At 35.7% G+C, this 27,065-nt stretch overlaps 1 protein-coding gene across 7 annotated transcripts in view; it reads right to left on the bottom strand.

Moving 5' to 3' along the window:
- The window catches only part of MBNL3 (muscleblind like splicing regulator 3), a 90,690-nt gene that overhangs the window by 20,796 nt on the left and 42,829 nt on the right, over window positions 1-27,065 (bottom strand). For 5 of the 7 annotated variants that reach the window (XM_036305115.1, XM_036305114.1, XM_036305117.1 and 2 more), the window contains exons 3-6: window positions 16,478-16,642; window positions 5,308-5,499; window positions 4,015-4,251; window positions 541-691 (exon numbers count right to left, since the gene is read on the bottom strand). In XM_036305115.1, the coding sequence (XP_036161008.1) occupies window positions 541-691; window positions 4,015-4,251; window positions 5,308-5,499; window positions 16,478-16,642 (745 nt within the window). Of the gene's footprint in view, window positions 1-540; window positions 692-4,014; window positions 4,252-5,307; window positions 5,500-16,477; window positions 16,643-17,849; window positions 17,932-24,082; window positions 24,210-27,065 lie in introns of those variants that run through there. The other 2 variants (XM_036305120.1, XM_036305121.1) reach the window with 2 other exon arrangements.

Below are 27,065 nucleotides of genomic sequence, written 5' to 3'. Positions count from 1 at the left end.
GTATGTCAGGAAAACTGCTATTTTTAAAAATATTAACTGGTTTAAGAATTAGAGGCTAGAACTACCTGTTATATTATACTACATATTACCTGTATATTATACTATACTATAAATTTAAGGGAAGTTTTATTATAAGTATCTTCAGTATATGGAAGATATATGGACTTTATATTTTTGCAATGCTGAAAATGGGAAAGATTTTTTTTGAGGACAGACCAATGTCTTTGAATGTTATACCTAAGAATCAAAAAATTAATTTGAGACTGAACCAAGTGAATCAATGATAAGAAGCAAAAATTAAGAAATGTTAAAAAGAAAATATGGACAATGTTTCCTAGTTTGATTTCAAATCATTACTTTTCAGAAATCACAGAAACAAAATTTTTTATATATACTACCAGATCAAACGTAACTGCCCTGTTTCATTTCCAGTCAACACACCTGTTGCTAGTCCTGGCATAGCAGTCATTTGGTAGCTGGTGTGCATTGTATACACTCACAACATCATTATACTCACAGTATCCACAACCCAGTTCTCACCTGTAGGGATAAAGGCTGGCTGCGGGAGCTGCAGGTTAGTCAGAGCCTGTTGGCAGTGGAAAACACTGGGATTAAAGAGCGGGATGGCACCATTAGTCTTTTCAAGTGCCGATCTCTTTGGTATCAGTTGAAATGCACCAGGCTGTAGGGCCTGTGAGGGAGGGATAGATTAATAAATAGTACCGAAGAAAGTAAAGAATGTACTCAAACCAAGCAAGCAGCAGTTAGATAAGGTATGGTCTGGGAACCCTCTGCAAGTATATCCATCGAGCAAGGTAACCAGCTGCAGAGATGAAGCAGTTCACTAAATGACAACTTAGTTCAAAACAGAAAAATGCATACAAGGAAAAAATGAAGCTTTTCAACTTCGCTAATTTAGGCAAATAAAAAAGGACCTCGTCATTTGGACAGGGTGTGACAGGAACCTGTTAACAACAAATAAGCATTTAAAATTAACATGCTCATCTACTATTAAAATGGGATTAGCAGAGGCAATGGGTATAGCAGGAAAGACATTTTTTCCAGTTAAAATTCTGATAAGGATTTAGGAGATAAATGGTATATAGGCGATAAAAAACATTATCAGTAGTTGGAGTCTGCTACTATAGCCCAATAAAACAAATCCAATTTATATCAGGTCTTCAGATCCAAATTCTATAACTGTATATCTCCCAACTAAAATGTAAGAAAACAGGCAAATTAATTATTACTTCCCCATCACCCACCTCACCCAGGTACCACAGATAGTTAACAAAATCAATTATCATTTGCAGAGGCTTGCTGCACATTTCAGTATGTGCCATTTGCTTTGTACAGTTCTTGTAAAGTTTAATTCTAAACTGTATTAGCATTTTAAAATCCTCCTTTCATGTCTACAATTCTTTCAAAATTCCACTATGCTTATAATACTCAGTCAAACTTGTCCCTGGATCAGATTCATTGGAGAAGTTTGCCATTACATTTTTTTCTCAGCAAATTGTACATTACTTAAAAAACATGCCCAGAAACAACAATTAGGTGTGCTTCAAATTCTCCAGTAGACAAGGACATTGTGCTAAGTAGCTAGCATTCCACACACTAAAAAGGGATATGCCATGACCTCCTTACTTCTGTGAATAAAGAAAGCCTAAAGCAGGGGTGGGGAGCATCCAGCCTCTGGACCATAAAAAGCCCATAAAATCATTTGGTCTGGCCCTGCCAAGGCATTAGGGGTGAGTTAATTAAATGTTTGAAGAAATATAGCAGGCTAATTTTTAAGTTGATAACTTTGTATGGCCCATGAATGATGTTATAAATATCCAAATGGCCCTTGGCAGAAAAAAGCTTCCCTCTTCTGGCCTGAAGGAATCAGTATTTTTTGGGGGAAAAACTAAACATCAACCCATGAAGTCTTTTTCTTTTAAACGCATACAAACTTCTTTCAATGAAGTTAACCTGAGCTAGGCACATGAACGTGAACAGTGTAAAAATATCTCTTTTCACTAAGCATTTCTACTCTGAATCCTTAAACATATAGAAAGCTTAAACTTCTTCATGGAAAGCCTCCTTTGTATAATCTTATTTCAGACAAATTTGTAAGGGCCAATTTCACTTTACCACTAAGACTCTGCTCTGATCAGTTACTCAGAAAAGAATATTATATTAACATTCACAAGTACCAGTCAATTGAAGGCCAACTATATAATATTTAAATTTCTACATGGAAATTTGGGGCTGATTTATGTGTATTTTACCAAATACCCTCAAATTATCAGGCATGAACACATACATATGAAAGCCCCATGCCTGAGTGTGGGACAAGTACATAAAGGCACAAGCAAGCCATTCTTTATACACGCCACACATATGAGAACCTTTACTTTTATGGAGCCAGCTGTATTCTTCTCTTTTATAATAGGTCCATGCTGTTTCTGAACTGTATGCCACCAACAGAAATAATCCAAAAATTGAAGGCTTAATTTTACATCGAACATTCTGGATGCTTTCTATTTTCATAGTTTAAAATTCCCTCATTCAAAAGAATTTAAGGTAAATAACATGTGGTGAGGTCTTTTTTAAAAAACATTCATTAACAGCCCTAACTGGTTTGGCACAGTAGATAGAGCGTCAGCCTGCAGACTAAAGGGTCCCAGGTTCGATTCCGGTCAAGGGCATGCACCTTGGTTGCGGGCACATCCCCAGTAGGGAGTGTGCAGGAGGCAGCTGATCAATGTTTCTCTCTCATTGATGTTTCTAACTCTCTATCCCTCTCCCTTCCTCTCTGTAAAAAATCAATAAAATATATATTAAAAAAACATTCATTAACATATTATGTTTTCCAGATCAATCTTTCATGAAGTAATGGGTTCAGTTCTGAGAGAACAGGGATATTGAGAAAGTGGAGCAAGTCCAAAATTAGTGCTGTGTCCTTAAAGCCATCATCTACCAAGAAAAGTTGGAAGTATCTGGTTTAGAGAATAAGAGATCAGAGTCACCACTCATGGAATAGGGGTTGACGTATTTTGTGTAATAAAAAAAGTATGAGTTGCAGTTATAGCAAGACAGATTTCAACTCATTATGAGGAAAACATTGTTAAAAAATATGGAGTTTGAAAATAAATGTATTTCTCTTATTAAAGGTGAGGTCTCTGTCAGGGGCTTCAGGTTCCTGTAGATGATTTTTTCCACAGCCAGGAAATATGAGGTTCCTCAAGGTTTTATCCCTTATTGGATTATTACACCCTGTTATATGAGGAAAGGCCCAAGCCAAAAAAGAAATAGCGAGGAGCTTATCAAAATAATTGACAGCTGTGACAAAGAAGTAATCACAATTCCTATTTCTCAACGTATCACACTGTAGAATGGTATGCAAATATTTTCCCTAGCTCCTAAAATCAATTTTTCCCCAAAACTGACTTGCTAGGACAACTTCTCTTGCCTCTTCTCCCAACCATGTAGAAATGCCCTTCCCAGCCTCAGCTGGCTGCTTCCTTAAAACCATTCCTCCAAAAAGGAAAGAGAATCTTAACCTTTGGGAAACAAGAGCCTACTTATTATCCCATCTTTCAAGTCCTCTGTTTTTGAAAGGCATTACGGATATTACTAACAAAGTCCCCATGTAGGTGGCTCATAGGCAGAGGAGCAACTTGCTGCCTTTTTTCATATGCTCAGGTTAGGTATGCTATAAAAAATCATTCAAAAATAATTTACTATTTAAATTATATAATTTTATCTTTCCCTAAAAAATGGGAGAAAAAGCACAGTAGATTATAATAATCAGTAAAGCTTTTTAAATAATTACCTTTAGAAAATTTTAGTGAACGAAGTAGAACAAAAAGGTTCTCTCTTTTCCAGCTTATAACCTTGGCTATTCATATTAAGGTCCACTCATGACTATCCAAGGTTATGGTTATAAGACAATAGACATGCTGAGGTATATATTAATCATTTACATCCCCCCCTCAAAATAGTCCATAAGTCCTGGCCTGTTCTTACCATCCCGGTGGCAGCTGAATGGTTCATCTGGTGATGAGCTGCCTTGAGTTTGGCTTGCAAGTGTGTGGGAGGATGAAAGTACTTGCATTTCTCCCGGGAGCATCGGCCTTTGATGTAATCCATGCAGATGGTCACAGTATTATCACTTGCCTCAATCATAGAAACATCAGTAGGATGAGCATAGCGACAGTCGTTCTCACCACGTGTACAATTTCCACGCTGAAATTCTCGGCAAACCTTAAAGAAAAAAATATCACATTGATGACTTAGAAGGTGATTAAGTTTTATTTATTTTGCCAGTGAATGTAAGAGCAATAGTATACATTACTTTGCCATCTATTTAGGAAAAATCTAAAAAGCTGAAGGATAATGTAAAGCCATGTTCACTCTGAGATGTAAACATAGACAACATTTTGATTCTTAGAAAAAAAATCCATTCTCTCCAAAGGAAAGCTGTCTGTTTTTCTTACGTTGAAATAAAAGTGCTTAAAAGCATTGTTGGAAACCAATTTTTAATTTTCCATTTAATACAGCCTAAAGTGTAATTAGCTACATTTGCAAAAGGGATTTATTTTGTTAAGGTCCAAGATGAGTCTTTATCACACAGCAATGTGTTTTTCCAGAAGCTGACTTGTGGGCCATGATTGAATTACATTATGTGGACAATCAAATTCCATTATAATACACTGTCAGGCATTTAAGAAGCTGCCAATGAAGCTGACTTTGTAAGAAATTGACTAGTTATTAATTTCAATTTATGAAGAATGACAATTAAGAGATGTTTGAAGGACTTTAATAAATCAGAAAGCTGTTTCAATTGTTTTTACATTTTATTTTCATAGCATAAAGGGATATAAATGGGGGAAATATTTAGATACTATGAGACTCATTTACATTCTGCATTAGCAGATAGACTAGACTACCTTTTTCTTCAGTTTGATTATTCTAGCACATAGAAACCCATGAACAAGCATAGCAAGTCCAGTCTATGAAGCTGGAGCTTGAGTAGAAGCAGCATTCCCACCAGATTTCCTGTGCATAGCAAAGGAGATGCATCTGTGGTCAGGTACACTAAGACATGCTTTAACCTACTGTACAACTGAATCAATTCACTTCACAAAAGGGTATAGTTGCAGTAGTAAAATAATTAACATTGTTCTGATGTTATACTCTATAAGCTAAAAACCCAGGTGCACTCATTTAAGGCATTCAAAACAGAAGGCTCTGAGGCTGTTGTTTCATGCATAAGGTTAATATAAACCATGTAGTATTTATATATTTCTACACAAATACCTCCAGTTTATCTGAACGCATCGGTTTTGGACCAGCAGCTCCTGGCAATGTGAGAGGCGGGTTTCCAGAAAACAGAAGAGGTGTGTTTGGTAAAAGTTCAGCAGGAACCAGGCCCATCCCAGGATGAGTTAAGTAAGGATTGAAAGCCATGGTAGGATTAGCTGCAAGTGATGGAGTCACAGGAAAGGCAGTCTGTATGTTTGAAAGAAAGAAAAAGTGTTAGAATTATACAGATTATTCCTATTAATACACAAGGAGGCATTCTTTTAAAAGGCTAAGCATATAAAAATTTGTCATTGTTTCTCAGATTTATTTTGAGTCTTATACTAATTTCATATAGGAGTTATTTTAAACCAACAAATATCTTTGAGTATCAAATTTATTGGTAAACTGATAAAACGAGTCACATAATTTTAATAATCATGAGTTAGCCAAATTTCACCTCATTGATGGATTTTGTTCCAAATGTGTTTTATTTAGCACTTTCCTTTTTACCTTAAAATCATGCCACCCGCCCTGACTGGTTTGGCTCAATGGATAGAGCGTCGGCCTGCTACTTTTATGAATCGTAATGTAAATATCTGATATGCAGAATGGTCTTAGGCGACCCCTGTGAAAGGGTCGTTCGACCACCAAAGGGGTCGCGACCCACAAGTTGAGAACCGCTGCTCTATAAAGTCGTTAGTGCCATGCTGTGCAACTTGTCGTGTTCCACTGTGTATTACTGATAGCATGTGTTCTTTCTTACTTTCTTGTTATTTCTTTCTCTAAAAAAATAATAAAACTGTTACACTGACAACCGACCTGTGCCAAAATCTCTGCTAAATCACATTAATAGGGATAATTCGAAATACAAGATGAATAGGAAGTTGTAGACCACACTTAACTTGGAAGGAAGGACTTCTGCATTAGCACTCTACCTTAGATGAGTTTATCAAATTAGCTAATTTGACATTGGGAAAGATGGGGAAAAACTTTCCCCCTGAAAACTGGTAAGACTCACTAGGGTGATTAGAGAAGACTTGGGGGACAAGAGTTTTAAGAGGAAAGGGGCAATACCAGGTACCAGGAAAGATGATGGAACAGTCTGGAAGGTGCTTTTAAAGTTTGTGGACAGTCAGCCAAGGGCTTATCCAGCCTAACTAGGTACTATGATGGAAGAAACTATACAGACATGTCACATTTTTTATTGAATAAGATATGAAGGTCCAGTAATTAGCTGATGCGATATCATCTTTTATAATGAGGTAGAAATCTCTTGGAAAGAGCCACCCAGGCATACTTCCACAAAAATGCAGACTTTATCAATTTGATAATGTATGATTTTTCTCAAAATCACCAAGAATCTCTCATTATAAAAATCTCCATATTTGAACCACACAATAGTATGCTTTGTTGTACTATTTTTCTCTCTTTCATAGTAAATTTCTAACTAAAGTCACTATCCTATTCCTAGATACTTTTTGCTTTTGCCTTTTAAAGAACTGAGAAGAACCATTATTACATTTTAAAAACTATTGAATTAAAAGAAAGATCTACCTTTGAGTGGATTTTCCAGATTAAAAACACCATTAAAGACTAATAAATACTGATCAATTAATAATAATTAAGCCTAATGTACATAGAAGCAATGCATCCTGTTTACAGTAGCACTGAAGTTCCTTTAACTTTTCCTTTCTTTTTAGGGTGAAATTTTTTTAGGTTAACTTCTGCTTTCTTTGGATTATATTTCAACCTTCTTAAATTTGTTACATACCCCACAGTTCAAAAACTGTGAAAATAAGCTGTAAATTAATTAAAGGTCTACCTAAAAAGTGCAAGGGGCTTGCCAAAAATGTTTAGGTTTTCACCACATACTACACTGTTCCATGTTTAGGTTTTAAAATGAGTATTATGTTTTATAATAATTTCCTCCTTGAGTACAAATTTCATTCAATAACACTGGTATTAGAAGAAGCAATTCTTCTACTTCCAGAAACTCCTGAGGTTTTTATTTATTTTCAAATGGACATTTCTGTTTTCTCACTACCATCTCTGCCCCAGGGTAACTACTCCATTTCATGAATTTGAACATTCAAGGGTTCAGATTTGGGTAACAGCACACCCCCCACCCCCATTAAGCCAAGAAACCTGCAAGCTTGCACATTCAGCTTTAATAAGTAAATTTAATCCTGCTTATACCTACATTGCAGCCTTAAATTTCATTTGAAATAATATAAACTGTTCCAAGGGGTAATCTTTGTTTTAAAGAAAAAAGTTCCTAGCAGGTTGAATGTGATTTCTATTTATAGCCTGAAATGGTCTCTAGACACTTTAAATATGTTTCAGATATTCATTTGAACCTAAATTATTTTCTAAATATTTGAAAATATGAGAAGACTTTCCCTCCTAAAACCAGAGGTGTGGGTTTTCAGTTTTCTCTGAGTTTTATAAAACCAACAAGAATGGTGAAGACAATTGACTTTATGAATAAAAGATCACCTAGAGAATTATTTACCCTCACTGTCTCTAGCAGGATTAGCTCCTAGAGTAGGAATTCCCACAGATTCCCTAGAAACTCTAAGGGCCTTAGGAAATGCCTCCTAAAAATCAGTGAATTGTCTCTAGAACAATGCCCCCTAATCTTTTTTAGTCTTGGATTTCTCTGAGAGTCAGATCAAAGCTGCATGCAATCTCGGGAAGTTCAAGGACCTGTCTGCCTTGTTTTTGTATGGCCAAGTTGGTAACAATGGTTCCTACATTTTTAAATGGTTAAAAAAGTAAAAGATAAAAATATTTCATAGTGCATGAAAATTATTTGAAATTCATATTTTAGTGTCCACAAATAAAGTCAACTGTGCTCACTAGTAGATCTGTATTACAACAAGTTGTGGATACTTGTTTTCTCTCTTGCCTACATAATATCTTCAACTTTGCCCATTGTCCCACAAAGCCTGAAATCTTTACTATTTAGTCATTTACAGGAAAATTTGTTGACCCTCGTTCTAGAGGATTCCCAAAAATAAAGCACTCCATCAATTTCTGGATTAAAGTACTAATTATATATAAATCTATTGATGCGAATTTAATACTTTTTGGCAAGATTCTAGAAGTTGAAAACGTTTGGCTTTAGAAACCAATACTGAAGTATTCACTGAAATGTTCCTTTAAATTGTCACTAAAATTAGGATTCTTAACTACTTGTTAATAGAAGAATAACTACTCAGTGACAAAGACAGATGTAATCCTATACAGACAAAATTTTAGGAGTCACCACACATTGGTCTCAAAGGATTTTGAAGCACCACTGAATAATAATATAATTCAATGAAAAATTATGCCTCAAATATATATGTCCAGTTTACACATACACTTTAGAAACATTGATTTAATACTTAAATGGGTTATTCCTCAAGCTAGTATAAAGAAATAAATGGTAAATATTATGCTAAATCAATTTTTGTGTCTCCCCAACAGCCTAGATCTATTTGTAGTTGTTTCAACAATATCCGAGGTCAGTTACAATTATTGTTGGATGAATGCAAAGTCACTTTGGCTAATCCTGGCCAGAAAGGAATATAACAATTGAGGCCTTTCATCTCTGAGGTCCTATTTAGAGGTGGATGACTAAACATTTTCTTTTATAGGATGGTAAACATTTGGTAACAATTTGTTGACTTGATTTTAATACCAGAAAAATAGTCCTCTTAACTTTTACTAGCACCCATAATACCTTAGTTTTATTGCTCATTTAAAAGAATTTATATGGTACAAAAGGAAGCTTGTTTCACCATCACCATGCATATTTCTATCCTTAGATTATCCCAAAGCACATCGAAATGTATAATTTTAGTTTCTATCAGACTTTAGTAACTGTTCACATGGAGCACAAATGAATAATCTTGGTCTCATAGATTTGCTTGGTCATCTCCACACTGTGTGTGAATTTTTGCAGGGACTGGAGTGGCCAAAAGGCACAGCATGTGACCCACATAACCTCCAATAGTTAATTGGTCCCTCGGTAATTGAGAGTTAACTTTATAAACAGACACAAGCAGATAGTGGTGTTTATGTACTAATCATACTTGTTAATGAATAAGTCGCCATGGCTCCAGAGAACGCTAAGGAAAAAATAAGTTCAAGGGTCAAAAGTAGATAGCTGTTCTCACCTAGACCTGAATTTTCTGACCTTATTAGTCACAGAAATCTCTAAGAAAGAGGAAGCATTGAAGGTAGGCAGGTAGGTGAAGGATTAATAGATTATTGTGGGTATAAAAGGTGTAAAGTATAGCATGCAAGAGAGGACGAATCCTGATTTGGATCTGCCTGTATTGGGTGGAGGACAAGCTACAAAATAGGCCAGGAGTTAAAACGGCGAACTTACACACAGATCAGCATATCACCAAAAGATGATTAGAGGTAAGGATCTGGAAAGAGGGCAAACGGCGAACTTACACACAGATCAGCATATCACCAAAAGATGATTAGAGGTAAGGATCTGGAAAGAGGGCAAATGACTTCTTCCTTATATGGACAAGGCATTTTTTACTTTGTTCCCAAGAAGTGAACAAGAACTAACCTAAAAATTACTTGTTGTTGAGCCACAATGTAATAGTAATGACAATTCACTTAACTTTAGCATGCGACTAGAAAAGGAAAAGTATTTTTATAAAATCAAATGGCTACTCAATTTAAACAAAAGGTATGAAACTAAATATAGATTTTTTTGAGGAGAGGAATGGCAAGATCTTAGAAAAGCAAAAAACAAACAAACACATGGAGGCTGGAGACTATAAATATCTCAGTGCAACTCCGGGATAAATGGATGCCAAGGGTTATAATGATCAGGAGTTCAACAGACAACCACCACAACCACCAAAATAACACAAATCAAAACAAAACCTTGCATGGTAATAGCAAGATAGCTATATACAGAAAAAAGAAAAGCCCAAAGCTATAAAAATACAGAAGATTAGGTATATATCAGAAAGTAATGGGGTTAAAAAAACATTAATTCACCATCTTACCATTGTCATACTTTCATAGAGTGTAGAGATTGTTTCTAGTTCATCTTTTTATCCACCTCTTATCCATTTAGATGTTTGGCACAGAGTAGATGCTCAATAAATATTTATTGAATTGAGTGAAAAGGGATTCCTAAGCCATTGACTACTTTTATGATTACCAATTAGAAAAATCCAATTTAAAAATTATGGTACAAAAAGAAACACTCAAGGGTCAAAAGCAGTGGACAAATGCATCTCCGCTCTACTGAGGGAGACTAAACAAATTGCCACTCAAAAATTGTCTTTTGATATAAATGTGAAATGCTAGATCAAAAAATATGAGAAGCACAGGGTATTTTATACACTCATATATATGTGTGTGGATGTGCATGGATGCACACATACACACATATGTATATATGCATTTTTACATTGGAGTGGATAAATCATAAGTACACAAATGTATTCAGTGAAGAGTTCTGAGAAAAACAACTTAATGATACTATAGACTAAAATATGTAACTTCTTAACACAAAACGTGGTTCTAGGGAAGTAGTGAATTGTTAATATTACTGGTATTCACAGAATGGTTTAAGAGAGGAGATTAGGTAAAGAAGGGTTTAAAATATTCAGTAGATCCTTACAGGATATTAAGGCAAATTAGGAATGTTTGGGGGACCCGTTTAACTTTAATATTGGTATCATGTGCAGTGGCAACCACAGGATTCATGCTAGGTCTCCTGATGGAGATCTGAACAAGGAGATGGCTTTGATAAGAAAACAATATCATCCTCTATAGGTGAAATTGTCAAGCATTGGTTTTGTTTATTGTTAGTGTTGTTTTTTTGTTTATCTTCCATCAAGAAAAAAGCTTTACACAGAGGTTTCCCAGCTTCCTACCTTCATCTCACTGGTGATCAATAGCAAGCACTTTTGAGGTAGCTGATTATAGACTGTGACCAAGAACAGGAAAGCTAACAGGTTCACGTGGTTTCATGAGCACCAGACTCTAACCAACTGAGCTAATCAGCCCCAGAGGAAAAGGACACACAATGTACTGAGAAGAGATTATGTTTAATATATCCCATGGGAAATATGAAGGAGGATAAGGGGAGAATTTTGAGATTTATCACTACCAAAGAAACTGGGCTCTATAAAAGATATCATGTACAAATTCCCTCTGTTTGTCTGCAAAATTGTAGCATTTTTGCTTAATTTTTGGGAAAAGGATTTCTCATTATGAATTAACAGACTTGGCAGAAGGCAGCAAACCTACTACCGGTGTCATTTATTTTGTTTTACTATAAAAGGAGCTTGAAGCAGTGTATATAGCTTTGGGAAAGAACCTGAATAACTACTCTACTTTGGGCCAGTAATTGCAATCAGGAGTGAATCTAGGATGTGTAGGGCCTGAAGTTTTTCAGTAGAGTTGGGGAGGGGAGGTTTGTACAGAAATATATTTTGCAAATTTTACAAACCCACTGTAAACATATTGTTTGGGCTTCTCCAAGGGCCTTGAAAGTGAGGGCTCCTGAGCCTTCACTAACCTCAAGTTAAGTATAACCCTGGAAATGTTCTGTTGAACAAATAAATAATGTTAGGCTTCAGTTGCTATCTGTAAATAAAATCTTCTCTAATATTTTAGAAAATGTAAGTGAAATCCAGATGAAATTTGAGCTCATAGTATGGTTTTACTCCATCCACTCCTGTGATGTGATTTGGTCAACTTGTCATTATGGAACTTCACATGATAATGGCAGTCATAATTACATTAAGAACACATTAGCCTTACAATCTACTGACTTGGACATTTTGCAAAACTCACTTTACAAGACATTCAATGTCACCACATCCATATGAAACAGGCACTTGTCATTTTGCAAGTGGGTAAACTGAGAAATCCACTGAAGAACCACCATTAAAATACACAAGACTAGTAATCTGGAATATGGACATAGTTTCCTTTTCCTCGAAATTTACAAAATACCTTGGCTACCTTTTTCATGATAATTTTTTTATTTATTGTAAATTTATCTTTATTGTTGAAAGCATTACAGATGTCACCTTCCTAATTGTCATGATAATTTTTAGTAAAAAGGGTCATTACTATAGGGAGAGAGTATAAAGAATTCAGTCAATAAAATTAGTTTATGTGAACTAGAAAAAATGTACTCTGATGCTAATATGCAAAATGTATAATGTGCCTTGATGAATGAAAAATATTATCCTTTTGTCAGAAACTACTAAATTATTTAACCATTAAACTCAAAAATTATAAAGTAAATAAATATTTTGCAATTTTCTTTCAACTTAATTAAAACTGTTTTAGTCCAAAGTTTCATATACTGATACATACCTTATAGCTCCCATTTTAAAAAGAAGGAAAACATTAAAAATATTAGGGTATAACAATAATGATATTACTTATTAATTAGTATATCTCCCTTCTTCCTATCTATTAGAACTTCCTATCTTTCCCCTTTGGGTTCTGAAGTGTCACATAACCTTCCTTTCTTACTATATTTATGTCATATAAACATATAAGCTTGTTTATGATACATGTACTTAATAAATAGAATTATAAAAAACATTTTAAAAGGTGGGGAGGATCCCAGCAGACATCAGATGATTCTATCTGCAATGAAGGAAAAACTTGGAATGAAACCCATGCTTATAACCTCTGTGGTTTGGGACACCATAACCTGGCCACAGGAATGCAAGCCATGAAAAGCATAAAGCAGAGCAGATTTGGCACACCTTGATGGTGAGCCAAATGTGCCAAGGCAATAATCTCTGTATAAATCATCAGGTGAATTCACTCGACTGAGTCAAGTTTACCTATGTGTAAGGAACTGCCTCCATGTGAATCAACACATTCAGAGAGAAACTAAAGAAATTTACTAGATATGGACAGGTCTAGATTATGTGAAATGTCTAAATCAGAAATATTTTAACAGCCTTATAACACCGTGTGCACTTTATACTTATATATATTGCATCCAGCAGAGAGACTTCTTTCTCCCTGTAATGAAAATTCCTAGTTGTGAAATTAAAATTTTAAACCATTAGCTTTGTTTGAGAGTAATCCAGTGTGTCTACTTTTCCTAAAATTCTTGTACAGTGCTCAAGTTTGCCTCCCTAATGATGCCGTGAGTTCTTAAACTTATAATTTTTTGCTGTGAACATCAGAAATTCTCTTAAACAACACTGAAAAATATTAAGGGGTCATGCGGTTTCTCTCACTTGTTCAACTTCCTCCATAGGGCTAACAAACGCTTTCAGAGGTGAAAATTTATACTAGCAAATGTAAATTCAGGCCTGTTAAATACAGTGAAAAAACTTGCCCGCTACAGCAAGCATTCCATCCCAATTGACTAGGTGTGGCTTTTATTCACTGTTCAGTCACACTGAACAGAATCTGTTCTCTACCATCCCATTTAGGCTGACATTCCCTTTATCTGAGGGCTTCTGATAAGCAAACCATACTCAGTTTTCCAAAAGTAGATGTGCCCTTCTGGTATCTTAGAAACAGATCAAAGTATATTTTGTGGAAAAACCTGAAGTTCAAGCCAGTGATATCATGTAGGTCTTAATATACAACCATACAAACATCAGGATTGAAAATTTAAACAAAATGTGACTATTTTAGAGAAAATAATCACATTATGATAGGTGTTAAAAGGGATCAAGGATTGTTTGGGGAGAGTAGGTACCAGAGAAATTAATTAAAATCTTGTTACTGTTATAGTTATATCAAAATCCATAATAAAGAACATTTCTTTTGAATCACAATGGTAAATGTCATTTAAAATTGTCACTAGCTCAATTACAACATGCCTACAAAGCAGCTTTCTAGACCTCAAAAGAGGATCATATTAACCATTGTGGAGTTAATTTTTTTAACATGTAATAACTGCAAAAATTAACCTTTTATCAGTTTATGACATCACAACAGCTATTTTTAAATACATAATCCACAAGTTAGAAAAACAATTTCCAGTTGTTCCCTGGGGTCTTATAAGTAATGACCTACATCTTGTGATATGCTATAAAATAAAATTGTATTCCTGTGAGTCATATTAGTCATGTTCTACAGCCTGAAATCTAAAATTACCCTCACTGAAGAAATAAGGCAAATGTATTCTATTATAGAAAGCAAGAAGAATCAAATTAGAAGGCACAAGAGGCCAGAAAACTCAATGTATCTCTTAGTCTCTAAAAAAAGCCATCCCTTATTCCCCAGTGTGAGCCATCATGATCGATAATGCATAAAGGGTTGAGACTGGGAATAGAGAAACTCTACTAGAATCTGAATAGAAAATGAATAGTCTGCCTTCTGTCTCTACCCCTATTTTAGCCTAGGCCTTGCTCTGATTCCCTGAAACAGGCATTTGATCGCTGCCCTGATGCTGTCTCTTGACTTGTGAAAATATATACACTCCAACTCTATAGAAAAGGCTGGGCTCACGTGTGTGATAAAATCTGGCTCCTATTCTTTGTTCATTCTGAAATTGGGACATCCCACGAGAGGCTGAGAGTAGTAAGGATGGGTGAAAAAACTCCCTTGGCTTATTCCCCATCTACTCACATTTTCTGGACTCACCAAGCACATTCAGTCTTCTGTGGCTTTGTTTATCCTGTCTCAGTATCTAGTAGATTTTCTCTTCCCTACCACTTTAGAAGTAGGAAAAAATGTAAATATTTCAGTGCGTGAAAGCCTAGTTTGAAGGAGTTCAACCATGTAAAGTAATCCTGAAGGCCAAAGAGGAGCTCTGAGGAACTCACTGGTGACTTCCTGGGAACTAATTTATAACATAATTAATCAGCAATGAATTCCAAGGCAAATATATATATATATATTTTGCAAACTGATATAACATGAAATCTATGTATTTTTACTTAAATTTGTCTAGATGTTCTGGGAAATGAGAATCATAGTGCAAATTTTAGTGACTCATCAATGCCCCTGCCACCGGTTTTGTGCATTGTCTATAAATATGGAGTACTTAAGGGCTGTCCTATCTATACATATCTCCTTTAATTCTGAGAATCAACTTTATAATGGAATAGTCAATCCGCTCTCTGCACCCACATTTTCATTGTATTTAAATACTATATACATCTTTCAGCATTCATCAGCACTGATGAAATAGGTAACAGGATAACATAAACCTTTCAAGTTAGTATCTTGTTAATGGTTTAAAACAAGTAGGCCGGCTAGAATTAGAATGAGACGTCACTGAACTAAATTTGAGACCTGGTAAATTCAGTAGAAAAGGGAGTTTTCAATTCCCCCTGAAAGATCAAACTGCAACTTTATATTTTAAGGTAGCAAAACAAGATGAATTATCAATAGGAAAAATTTGCTTTTAAAGGATCTAAGCTCACTGATCCACAAAAATAGTAGATACTGGTCTAGAATGACGCCATAATCTTATTAATTTCTGCAAAGGAAAACTCTGTGGTTAGGTCAAATTAAATCCACCATCAAATACCTGACCAGTATTCCTCAAGACTGGCAAGGTCATGGGAAACAGGGAAAGACTGAGAAACGGTCACAGACCAGAGGAGAGAGGGGGACAGATTCAAATCAATGCACTATGGTACCCTGGATTGGACACTGGAACAGAAAGAATGATGAGGTCTGAATGAAGTCTGGAGTTTAGTTAACAGTAATGTGTAAATGTCAGTTTCTTAGTTTTGACAAAAATACCATGAGAAAATATTAACAGTGGGAGGAACTGGGTAAGAGATCATTTGGGAACCTTTTGCACTATCTTTGCGACTTTTCTTTAAATTTAAAATTATTTTAAAATAAAAAGTCTATTAAAAAGTAACAATAAAACCATCAAAAACTGTTTGAATTTAATATCGTAGAATTCACAGTTTTACATCATGTAATAATAAGCAAACCTCCTCCTCATCTTAAAATGCCCGTTCTTTTATTGATATTTTTCTATAAACTGAATTCATGTTTAAATACAGCCCAGATTTTAAACTGAATACACCTGATTGCTCCCTTCACATGCAGGGCAGCTTTGTGGTGTCAATTAATATATTAGCTTGTGTCCTAAATCTTTCTGTAACTAATGTCCCAAAGGCCCTGCAAGGTTATTCCAATGTAGATATATATTCTTTAAAAAAAATAACACATACGCAATTTTAAAAACCATGCTGTGACTTACAAGTGATGACATTTGAGCATTTTGGAGCATAAACTGCATCTGCTGGGCAAACATGGCTGCGGCGGTCTTTTGTTGAATCAGATTGTTCCGTCCATTAATTTCCAGCTGCGTTTTTAAGTGTGGAGGAGGGTGAAGGTACTTGCAATTCTCTCTAGCACATCGACCCTAAAAATGAAGAATTAGAGTAATTTTCATTAATTTTTCTAAAAATCTGATATAAAAGTGTATCAAACAATGAGAAAATCAAGGGAAAAATGTTAAATTGTCTCTCAATTGAGGGGTGGAGAAAGAATATATATAAATATATGACATATGCATAAATATATTTTCTAAATTTTAGATCCATTATTCTGGACATTTTAGGGTCTAAAGTTCTTTTCCCTGAACCCATACAATGTGAGAAAAAATCTTGAAATCCGCTGACATTCTTTTAATCATAGAATAAATCCCTATGCCTGGTAGCCATGTTGTTCTTTAGGTTCCAGAGACAATGGCTCTAGATCACGTGGATAATTGAGACCAAATTTTATTTTGGAGCCACAGCTATATGAATGTTTTATTGATGGCTTAAGCACTTCCAAACAGAATAATATGTCAGTCCTGTGGAACCAAGCATCTTTAGTGTTGCCTAAATGTTGACCCGGCTACTATATATGGTATTTACTATGTGGTAACAAAACTGGACAGATATTGCATTGTCAAATATGACCTGTTGTGGTTAACTCATGAGCATTATATAAAGCAGCTAATGATTCTCTCATTTAGATTACTGAGTTCACCAGAATTTGTTTAAGGCAAGCAAAACTGCAAGCAATTTTCACCCCCACAAATGCTAGAGATGGGTGAATAAAAAAAGGCAACTTTTTTGTTTTGATCCAGGAGAAAATAAGTTAGTTCAGTGATGGCGAACATATGACATGCGTGTCAGAGATGACACGTGAACTCATTTTTTGGTTGATTTTTCTTTGTTAAATGGCATTTAAATATATAAAATAAATATCAAAAATATGTCTTTGTTTTACTATGGTTGCAAATATCAAAAAATTTCTATATGTGACACGGCACCAGAGTTAAGTTAGGGTTTTTCAAAATGCTGACACACCGAGCTCAAAAGGTTCGCCATCACTGAGTTAGTTCATCAAGTGTTTTGAACATATGCCGTGAATTTTCCTTATTTATGATTTCTAAATGGTTCTCACAATCACTTCTCCATATTTAGTTATCTTGTTACTAAAGCCTTCCTATAATTCTGCTGAGAATCAAGTTGTCTCCTTCAAAACTTTATAGAGCTACATATGATGCAAAACCAAATGTACTGCAGCTGTGCTTTTAAATATCAGGTCACTGGGATGAGGTGGCTCTATTATTTTACCTTCTCTGGCAAGAAGCTGAGTACAACTTAAAATGTGGCTTGAGAAATTAGAGGTTCAATTATTGTTTTCTGTCAGGGTTGCCCTTTTGTTTCTCCCATTGATCAATTTATTTTCAATCAAATTAAATGATTTATAAAATCAAATAATATCTTAGTTTCAATGTACCTTTACATTTCTCTGCAAATCCTGGAAAAGGAAAATTTATTAGTAGTTAAGAGTTGAGAATGGCATTAACCCAATCTTCCCAAATTCATAAAAGTAGCCTAAGAATAGCTATATAATTTTAGCACATATTATGGCTGTAATAAATTTTTATATGCACTAAATATCACAATAATGAAGATTCTCCCTCATTAATATGCCTTGTAACAGATACCATGAGCCTCTGTCTTACACTTCCCACAACCTGCACCAAACCAGAGATAGTCACAGGATTTTAGTCCCTAGATTCTCCAGTCTCAACCCAGCATAACTGAGATTATCTGGCTCAGAATTAACAGCCTTGGGGAACAGTGGTACTTGTGTCTTCCACAGCCAAGCATGTTAGTTTATACTTCAGCATTTCTCTTCTGCTTCTCACACCCTAACATTAAAGATTTCCCCAAAGTTTGGTCCTAAATCATTTGCTCTCCTCTCTACTCTCTTTTCCCTTGGGGAATGAAATTCTTGTGAAATTTCATATATCACAGTAATTGCTCAGATCTTAAATCTCTATCTCTCTGACTCCTCTTCTGAATTTCAGTCCTTTTTATTACTAATTGCAGTGGTATTCAGAAAGCCTGCCCCCTAACCAGATCTAAATAACTTATTCCTGGCCTTTCTTCCCATTAGACTAAATTCTCTTTCCCTGCATACTCACATTTAGGACCCTTACTCAAATCCTCATACTTCCGGGCAGTTACATAACAAGCCATGAAAAAAGAAATTAGGCACTTGCCAAGCAGGATTGCCTTAGAATTGTAAACCCACCCTGGTAGCTTTCCCAGACAAGTGGCAAACACAACCATAGACATTTACACAGAACACAATTTGTACCCCTCCCCCCCCCCAAAAAAAAAGCTGTATAATGAGGACTGTCTCATATTTTCAGAAATTCCAAACAAGCGATCTTTTTTTTTTTTTAAAGGGGAAAGAAATAATTAGGAGTTTGACTTTTGTTACAATTTAGAGTTTTAATATCATTTACATTGAATACAATCAGAGACGGGATAGGAAGGAAAGGAGGGAGAAAACAGGGGGTATTTGGCACATGTCCTACCAATCTTCAGATAAAGAGTTACTACCTGCATTTGTGTTTTTATATAATTTTCCTTTACATATAATAACTTTTCTTAAGCTTTTTTCCTGGGAAACTAATGACATTTTTTTCACAAAGCAAAACTGTATATAGAAATAGAAAAAGAATTACTCTTTAAACATTACATCAAGTTGGGTTTTAAAACTGAACTATGGAATATAAGGCAGCATGATATTTTTAAAAAAAAACTTACTTATGAAATTTTACTTGATTTATAAACTATTCTCTTTTTAATGACAGAATCCATAATTTAACTTTATAAAATGCAGATGCAGAGCAATAGTACCTTATCAGAAACTGTTGCTTATGTTAAAGAAAGCTTATAAAGAACAAAAATATCTGCATTTTCTACCCAAACAGTAAATGAGAAGACCAAATAATTTTATATGAATGTTATCTGTGAGACACAATATTTCAAAAAGAAAACCAAGGTCCTTCAGTTTTTTTTTTTCAAAACAACTTTAGAACTCAGGATAATAAATCTCCTCTGTATAGTATTCAGTCTTCAAAAGGCCAGACTTAATTATACACCAAAAAATTTTAATTGGAGTTTGGAGGGAGGGAGGGCAAACTTTTTTGACATTGGCTAACATTTGCTTTAGTCCTTGTAGGGAATTAAGCTTTTTGGTAAGTGTGAATGAATGGGGTGGGGCAAAGGCAGGGAAAGAACTGCCCAGCACAATATATAATCACCTACTGTTTTTGTCCATTGGGAAATAAATGCCTATGAACAAAAAGGTTCCAATGTTGCCCCAGCCAGTTTGGCTCAGTGGATAGAGTGTTGGCCTGCAGACTGAAGAGTCCCAAGTTTGACTCCAGTCAAGGGCATGTACCTCGGTTGTGTACTTCGATGCAAGCTGATCCCCAGCCCTGGTTGGGGGCACATGTGCGGGAGGCAACCAATTGATGTGTCTCTTTCAAGAGATGTTTCTCTCTCTCTGTCTCTCCCCCTCCCTTCCACTCTCTCTAAAAATCAATGGAAAAATATCCTTGGGTGAGAATTATTTTTTAAAGAAAGATTCTAATGTTGTCCTTAGGCCAGCTAAGCATTTTGGATGGGCCACAAGATACCCTCTCACACTTGGGTCTGTAACAGCCCAGAATGATCCTTGGTCTGAAAATAAATCACACCTCAGGTTTCCCAAGCTAAATCAATAGTGTCCCATGTCCTCTAGAAGGCCAAGAAGTTCAGAATTGCCATGTGCTCAGTTCAAAATATTAGACCATGTCATAAAGGATTACAAATTTTGTATCTATGACAGTCACCATCCACTGGCAGAGCTGACTATATACCAAAAACAGCAGCAAAGAACTGTCAAGCCATGCAGATCTTTTTCTTCTCCCCCTACATATACACACATAATTTTTAAAAGTATTGAAAATATTAGAGTGAAAACATTTATGCTAGCCTCAGTTTCAGTTTTTCCACTTCATTTGGCCTTAAAAACAAACCATTGTCATCTAGACTATGTAACTGAGTTAAGAAAATAACAAAGTGATTAAATAGGAAAGTGATTCTCTGCTGAAATAAGTACTACTACACCTATGAATCTCCCAGCTTCCTTCTCTTATCTACTCTTTTTGAAAATGCATCCAGAAAGCAGCAGGGGGAGAAAATTGCCAATGAAATTTCCAAAATATGTCTGCATCAAAAAAGTTGATGACAAAGGAAAAGTTGAAAAGCATTTATAAAACTTCCAAAATTCAATCTATTTCCCTTTCTTATCTTTAAGCTTTTCACAAATGCAGTCAAAGCCTTTGACTGAGAGAAAAAATGTAGCATTGTAGAGATTCAAATCCCCCCTAAGTCTTGGGAACTAGGAGATTCTGTCAGATATAAGGTTTTCCATATACTTGGTGGTAGAAAAATCCTGAGAAATGTACTTTTTATGTTCCTGACAGAAAGTTCTATCAGAATAAGAAGAGGGCCTTATGAAGCTGAAAATGAAACTTTGTCAATTAATTTCTTAATAGAAACAGCTGTTTGCAAAAATGACTTGCTTTTTCAAATACATTTGGAATTATAGGGGGAAGTCCTCTCAAATATAGTAACTTGATTACATTTTCAGAGATATCTTACTGCTCTGTGAGACTACCAAGAGTTAAGGGTTAAATGTTAAATAAAGGCAACAAACAGATGATTTGTTCTATGAAAAAAAGTTATCCCATTTAAATGATCATCTATTAAAAGAAAGAATCCTATTGCTTTTATATTAACCCACTGAAAACTACTTATATGCATAGACATTGCCTCTCAGAGGAAGCCAAATTTGTAATTTTGAAATTACAAATCATACATACTAGGTTGCTGGGTTCTTACAACCATCACAGACCTGTTAAAGGCTAAGGACAATCAGAAAGAACTAAAAGTGAGTCACATCAACATAAACTATCAGCCAGATGTCAGCGTGAGAATGGCAAATTCCCCACTTTCTTCTTTTTAGAGTTCTGTCTTTATAAAAATAAATATAATCGGTATTATTTTCTCCTCCAATATTTTACCATCTATGAATATTGATATATATGCACAAAGAGCATTTTTAAAATCTTACATACAAGTTTTAATTTAAATGTGAGATGCAGACAAGAATTTTTTAAGTCTATAATAAACCATTTCCTGTATATATTGAAGGCAAAATTAATGAGGCTAAACGTAGACCCCATAGAGAGGGCGAGCCAAGTACACACTCCCTCCACTGTAGTCAGCACTGATATACATACAGGGCAATGACTTTGGAGCAAACCAGAAACCAAGTTTGAATATGTAAGAAGCTGGGAGAAGGGCAGAATAATTTTCTTGCCTATCTGTCTCAAGAAAGCTTTCAAATTGTGACCTCCAAAAGATGAAGGGAGTAATAGGCTCAACAATCACACCATTGTTCTGAAATAGCCCACTAAGATAACTTGTTTACCAGAATTGCAACCTTTAGGGCTGAAACAGATTTTACAGAACATCTTGTGCACCTTTATCTTACGGAGAAAGAGATGAGGTGGCTTGTCTTAATTAACAAGCAGCACAGTAAGGACAGAAGCCAAGTTTTCAGATTCTCACTACCCAATATGGATTTTCTGTTCAAATGACTCTTCCTCTGTAAAAGTTTTCCTGAGCCCATCTCCCCACCCCCATTGCTATTTATCTCTCCCTCTTTTGTGACTCCAGCTGCACCTTGTACTCAGTTTTATGGTTGTACTTATCACTGTGTACACTGTGATAAATTGTTTGCATGCCTATCTCCCCATTAGACTTTGAGCTTATCTAAAGGCAGGACTATATCTTCCTCATCTTTGAATCTCCAGGAATGTTTCTGTGCCTGGTTAATAGTGACCACTCCATCAAAGTTTGCTGATTGAATGAATAAACTTTGTAAAAATAATCTTACAAGGCCTTACACTAAGTCTGCCTTAGAAGCCTAATTCTTTCTCTTACTATTTCCTTTAATCAGTTCTTTTATCTTGCTCCAAGAGGAGAATCATAGCCAACACACAACCAAGGTTGTTCCTGGTTGTCTGTTCCAAATGAACCGTTATCCTATGCAGCCCCAGAAAATAACTAATTTATATCTTTTTTGCAATGAATATATACTCAGAGATGTATGTGACCATATGGCTGAAAAATTCTGGTAATTCAGTATAACTGAACCAGAAATGTCAAGAATCCACAAAGTATACAGACACCAACTCTGGTCTAATTGCAGGGGTCTGTGGTTACAGGAACCCCCAGGAAACAGAACCCCACAAAGCTGAATAAAGGAACCTACAAAAGATTCATAGTTAAAGAGCATCTGGGCCTGCCTAGGGGGAGCACTGAAAGTCCAGGGTTGGTTTAGAATAAACTGCCTTCTCAAACTGCTCCACTTCCACCCCACATTTCTCTGAACAAGTTGCAAGTCAAATTCCCATAAGCTATTGGACAAAGGTGGAATACCTGGTTTGGGGATAATCACATAGGTGGGGCCTCCTTGTGTATCTCTATTGCATATACTGACTTCTTAAAAGAAATATGTCCCCCTGTACTTCAAGACACATATCCAGCTGCATTCACATAAAACATTTATTTTCAAATAATCATGACCTTAAAATTTTCACTGAAATTTTTGAAGGGCAAATAAATAAATATCATAGTTGCTGTTCACACTGAAACCAAGCCTGCCTCACCAATACCCCATATATGCTTCCTGCCCCCTCCCCAATTTCCCCTAATTTAATAAAACACCTTCAATCACTTTAGAAAAATATTAACTGAATATCTGTTCAATAATAAGCTCCCCAAGAATGCATCATCTGTTTCCAAATAGCCAGCCAGAATCAAATTAAAACCCAGAGACAATTGAATTACACTTGTATTAAGTTACCAAAAGTCAGAAAGCATTTCTGATGCTAAATATTCATGGAAGTTGTCTTTAAAGTAGTTGATGGCAGCAAACATAAAATGTCATTGAAATATAGCAAAAATAAGGAAAGAAAAATCATGACATTCAATGTGTTACTCTAAGAAATAAAATACACATAAAATCATGCAAATTCAAAATTCACTTACTACATAGAATTTGTTATGAAATAACATAAAAGGGTATCTTGACCAAGAGTCAGTCAAATCTCCTGCCCATAGGGTTCCCTCACTTCTCTTTTCTGAACACCCCATCCAGTCACCTACCACAGCGATTTAGAACAAGGGCAAAGAGGACACCAGCTACTTGCACCCTTTCTTTCCAGCTAGGGCTTCTGATTAGAATCCTATCTAGGGTTGCCAAATTTATCAAATGAAAATACAGGACTCCTGATCAAATTTGAATTTCAGATAAACAAATAACTTTTTAGTATAAGTATGCTTAATACAATATATTATCTATCAACCCTCTCCCTATTTTTTCTTCTACCCTGGTGAGTTGAGCTAAATAGAGTCAAATTCTCCAAAACTCAATTTACCCCCTTTACCTTAAAGTTGTAAGCAGCCCTCTCCATGGAATCAGTCTGGGTTCTACTTGGGCTTGAGTTGCCCAGAGCAAACCAGAAGGCACTCTCAGTCCCAGCTTACCTGACCAGCTACAAGGAATTTAAGGAAGTAGACTGTTGGGGAAAGCAGTTTTTTATTCCATGGCTCCTCCCACAGAAAGCTTCACAGGGCTCCCTCCCAATCCTGTCAGCCACTCAGCTTTCCCACCCAGAGTGGTGCAAGTGTATATTCAAATGACTTTGATGCCTGCCCAGAGCTCCTCCTTTAGGTTAGGATAAGACAGGCATGGTGAGTGACCACCACACCTAACTACTGACTCTAATTTATACAAAAGTTTTGAATATATGAATTATTACAGGAAAAGTAGGCTTTTATGTTTTTAAGGTTTTTACATATGTGTCTGGGGGTGAGGAGGGCAGATTAACATTTTTTTTTCTTCAGCTCTGTCTGTGGAATACTCAAATTCAAGCAACAGTCATCTATTGAAGCCCAGGAAAATGACTGCTTAAGCATTATGTTTCCCTATGCACACATAAGATCTATGCAGATACTTATTCAAAACATGTAAAAATGACAATGAATAGCCATTATGTGCATATTATTTCCAGTAAACCCTTGATTGTGCATATTAAAATACAGAGAGAAGCAGGGGGGCATGGTTAATTCTAATGAGCAAAATAATATATTCAGGAAAAATGGCAATCTATAATAGCTCCACATTACAGAATATATATATCACAAAAGTGGCAATTTTGGACATTTCAGAATCAGTTTCTAGTCATAATCCTGAAATTATTTTTTATTTATTGAGAATGCAAACTCCTCTTTTGGAATTATTAAAGATTCAGAATTAGTTCTATCAGAAAGAATGAAATGGTACTTAACTGAGGAAGTTTATATGATAGTAGACAATAGGTCACAGAAATATTAAATAGTAAAGCTGGAAAAGGCTCTTAGAGATCATTTAGTTCAGCATTTGCCAGAGTGTGTACCACAGACCTCTATTCCCAATAAGCCTCAAAAACTGAGTTTCCTGGTTAAATACTTATAAGAAATGGCAAACTATATCCCTCTCTTGTAGTCTGATATCACACCAGAGCATAGTAAAGGTTCTCTCTCATATGTCCTACAGTAAAGAAACCTGCTTACTTTTGTTAACTCAGCATTTCCCAACATAGTTTAACCACACAAACCATCCCTCTTTTCTTCTTTTACCCTCACTAAGGGATTTACTGATTTTAGAGAGAGAGGAAGGGAGAGAGAAACATTGATGTCAGAGAGAAATATCAATTGGTTGCTTTCCATATGCTCCCTGAACAGGTTCGAACCCACAACCTAGGTATGCTACCTGACCCAGAATCAAACATACAACCTTTTGGTGTGTGGGATGACGCTCCAACCGAGACACCCATCCCTCTTTTTACCACCTTTTAACATATCTCATTAAAGTATCTTCATAAAAATACTAATCTAATTCAATTCCCTCCTACTCAAACTCATACCAAACCTTGTGGCATTTTATGAGTCAAGTTAGTGTTCCTTCATATTTTTAACTTCTCTTTCTCTCCTAAATAAGAAAATATAGTGAACTCCAAAGAACTGGATCTTCCATTGAAATGGCACTTAATATTTTTGCTTCTACAGTAAGTTCTCACTTAACATTGTCAATAGGTTCTTGGAAACGGAACCTTTAAGTGAAATGACGTATAAGGAAACCAATTTTATCAGAGACTAATTTATATAAACACGAGTTCTTTTCCTATGGCATATTTCTGGTCACAAAAACATCATCAAACTTCTAAATAAAAACCCCAAAACACTTCTAATACTAAACATGGAAATAAATGGGGCTATACATACATATAAGATGAATCAAAACAAGTAAGGGAATTGTTTTCCCTCCCACTTATTTTAGTTCAAGGTTGTGGGTGGCCAGATCCTCTCCCAGAAGCTCTGGGCACAAGGTGGGACTCACCCTGGACAGGGCACCCTTCTATCACAGGGGCACTAACATTCTCCACTCACTCGGACTGGGACAATTTAGATACCCCATTTCCCCCAATTCACCTCACATGCACATCTTTGGGATGTGAAGGAAACCAGAGGACCCAAAGAATAGCCACAGAGACATGGGGAAAACATGCTAACTCCACAGAGATAGTGGCGCTGGCGAGGAATCAGTTTCCCACCCCCCTCCCCATCAACTTTGTAACAAAACGACGTTATTAGATGATCTGCCTACTTGATTTCTCAAAAGTTAACAAAATGGAGAGTTTGCCTATGATTGCTACAAAGGCAGATCCCACAGTTATCTTCCCAACACCCCTTGCCCAAACTGTAAGTTTTGTTAGATATTTCCATATGACTGCTGGAGCTTTCTTCTTTTATTTGAACGTTTCTTAGGCAACTTCTGAAGTTTCAACTTTGAGTCTTATCTGTCTAGCTGGATTTCCTACAATCTAACTTCTGTCCCTTGAACCCATGCCAGTTAGCTTAGGTTTTCCATGACTTAAGGGTCTCAAGTGAGTTCTAACTGCACTAAAACTTGGGAAGTAAGAATGTATTTGGCAATCCCCTCAATTCCTGAGGGTCTTAACTTTGCACTCATCTTAAACCTTGGGGTTTCCACTTGGCAAAATTAAATTTCCTGTCTTTATAAAAATAAAGTTATAAGGAGGAGGGTATAAACTTATAAGGAGGAGAGTATAAGGTGAGAAATGCAATGATTATTTTTCATATTTAAACAATTTATCTTTGCAGATCTCAGTATGCTGCTAATAATAAATTAAATAATTACAACTCTATAGCCAGACATGTAACCCTCCTCCCAGAGGTTATATAAAGGGCAGATATAGTTATTGATTTACCTCTGCATTTTTAAATTAGAGGCACAAAGATGAAAATCAGTCCCTCCTTTGCTAAACATAAATCTTCTTTCAGATAAAGAAATTTGAAAGCAGGATA

The sequence above is a fragment of the Myotis myotis genome, unplaced genomic scaffold (assembly GCF_014108235.1).
Source record: "Myotis myotis isolate mMyoMyo1 unplaced genomic scaffold, mMyoMyo1.p scaffold_m19_p_4, whole genome shotgun sequence".
Classification (NCBI taxonomy): Eukaryota; Metazoa; Chordata; class Mammalia; order Chiroptera; family Vespertilionidae; genus Myotis; species Myotis myotis.
This window is presented reverse-complemented; position numbering and strand designations above follow the sequence as displayed.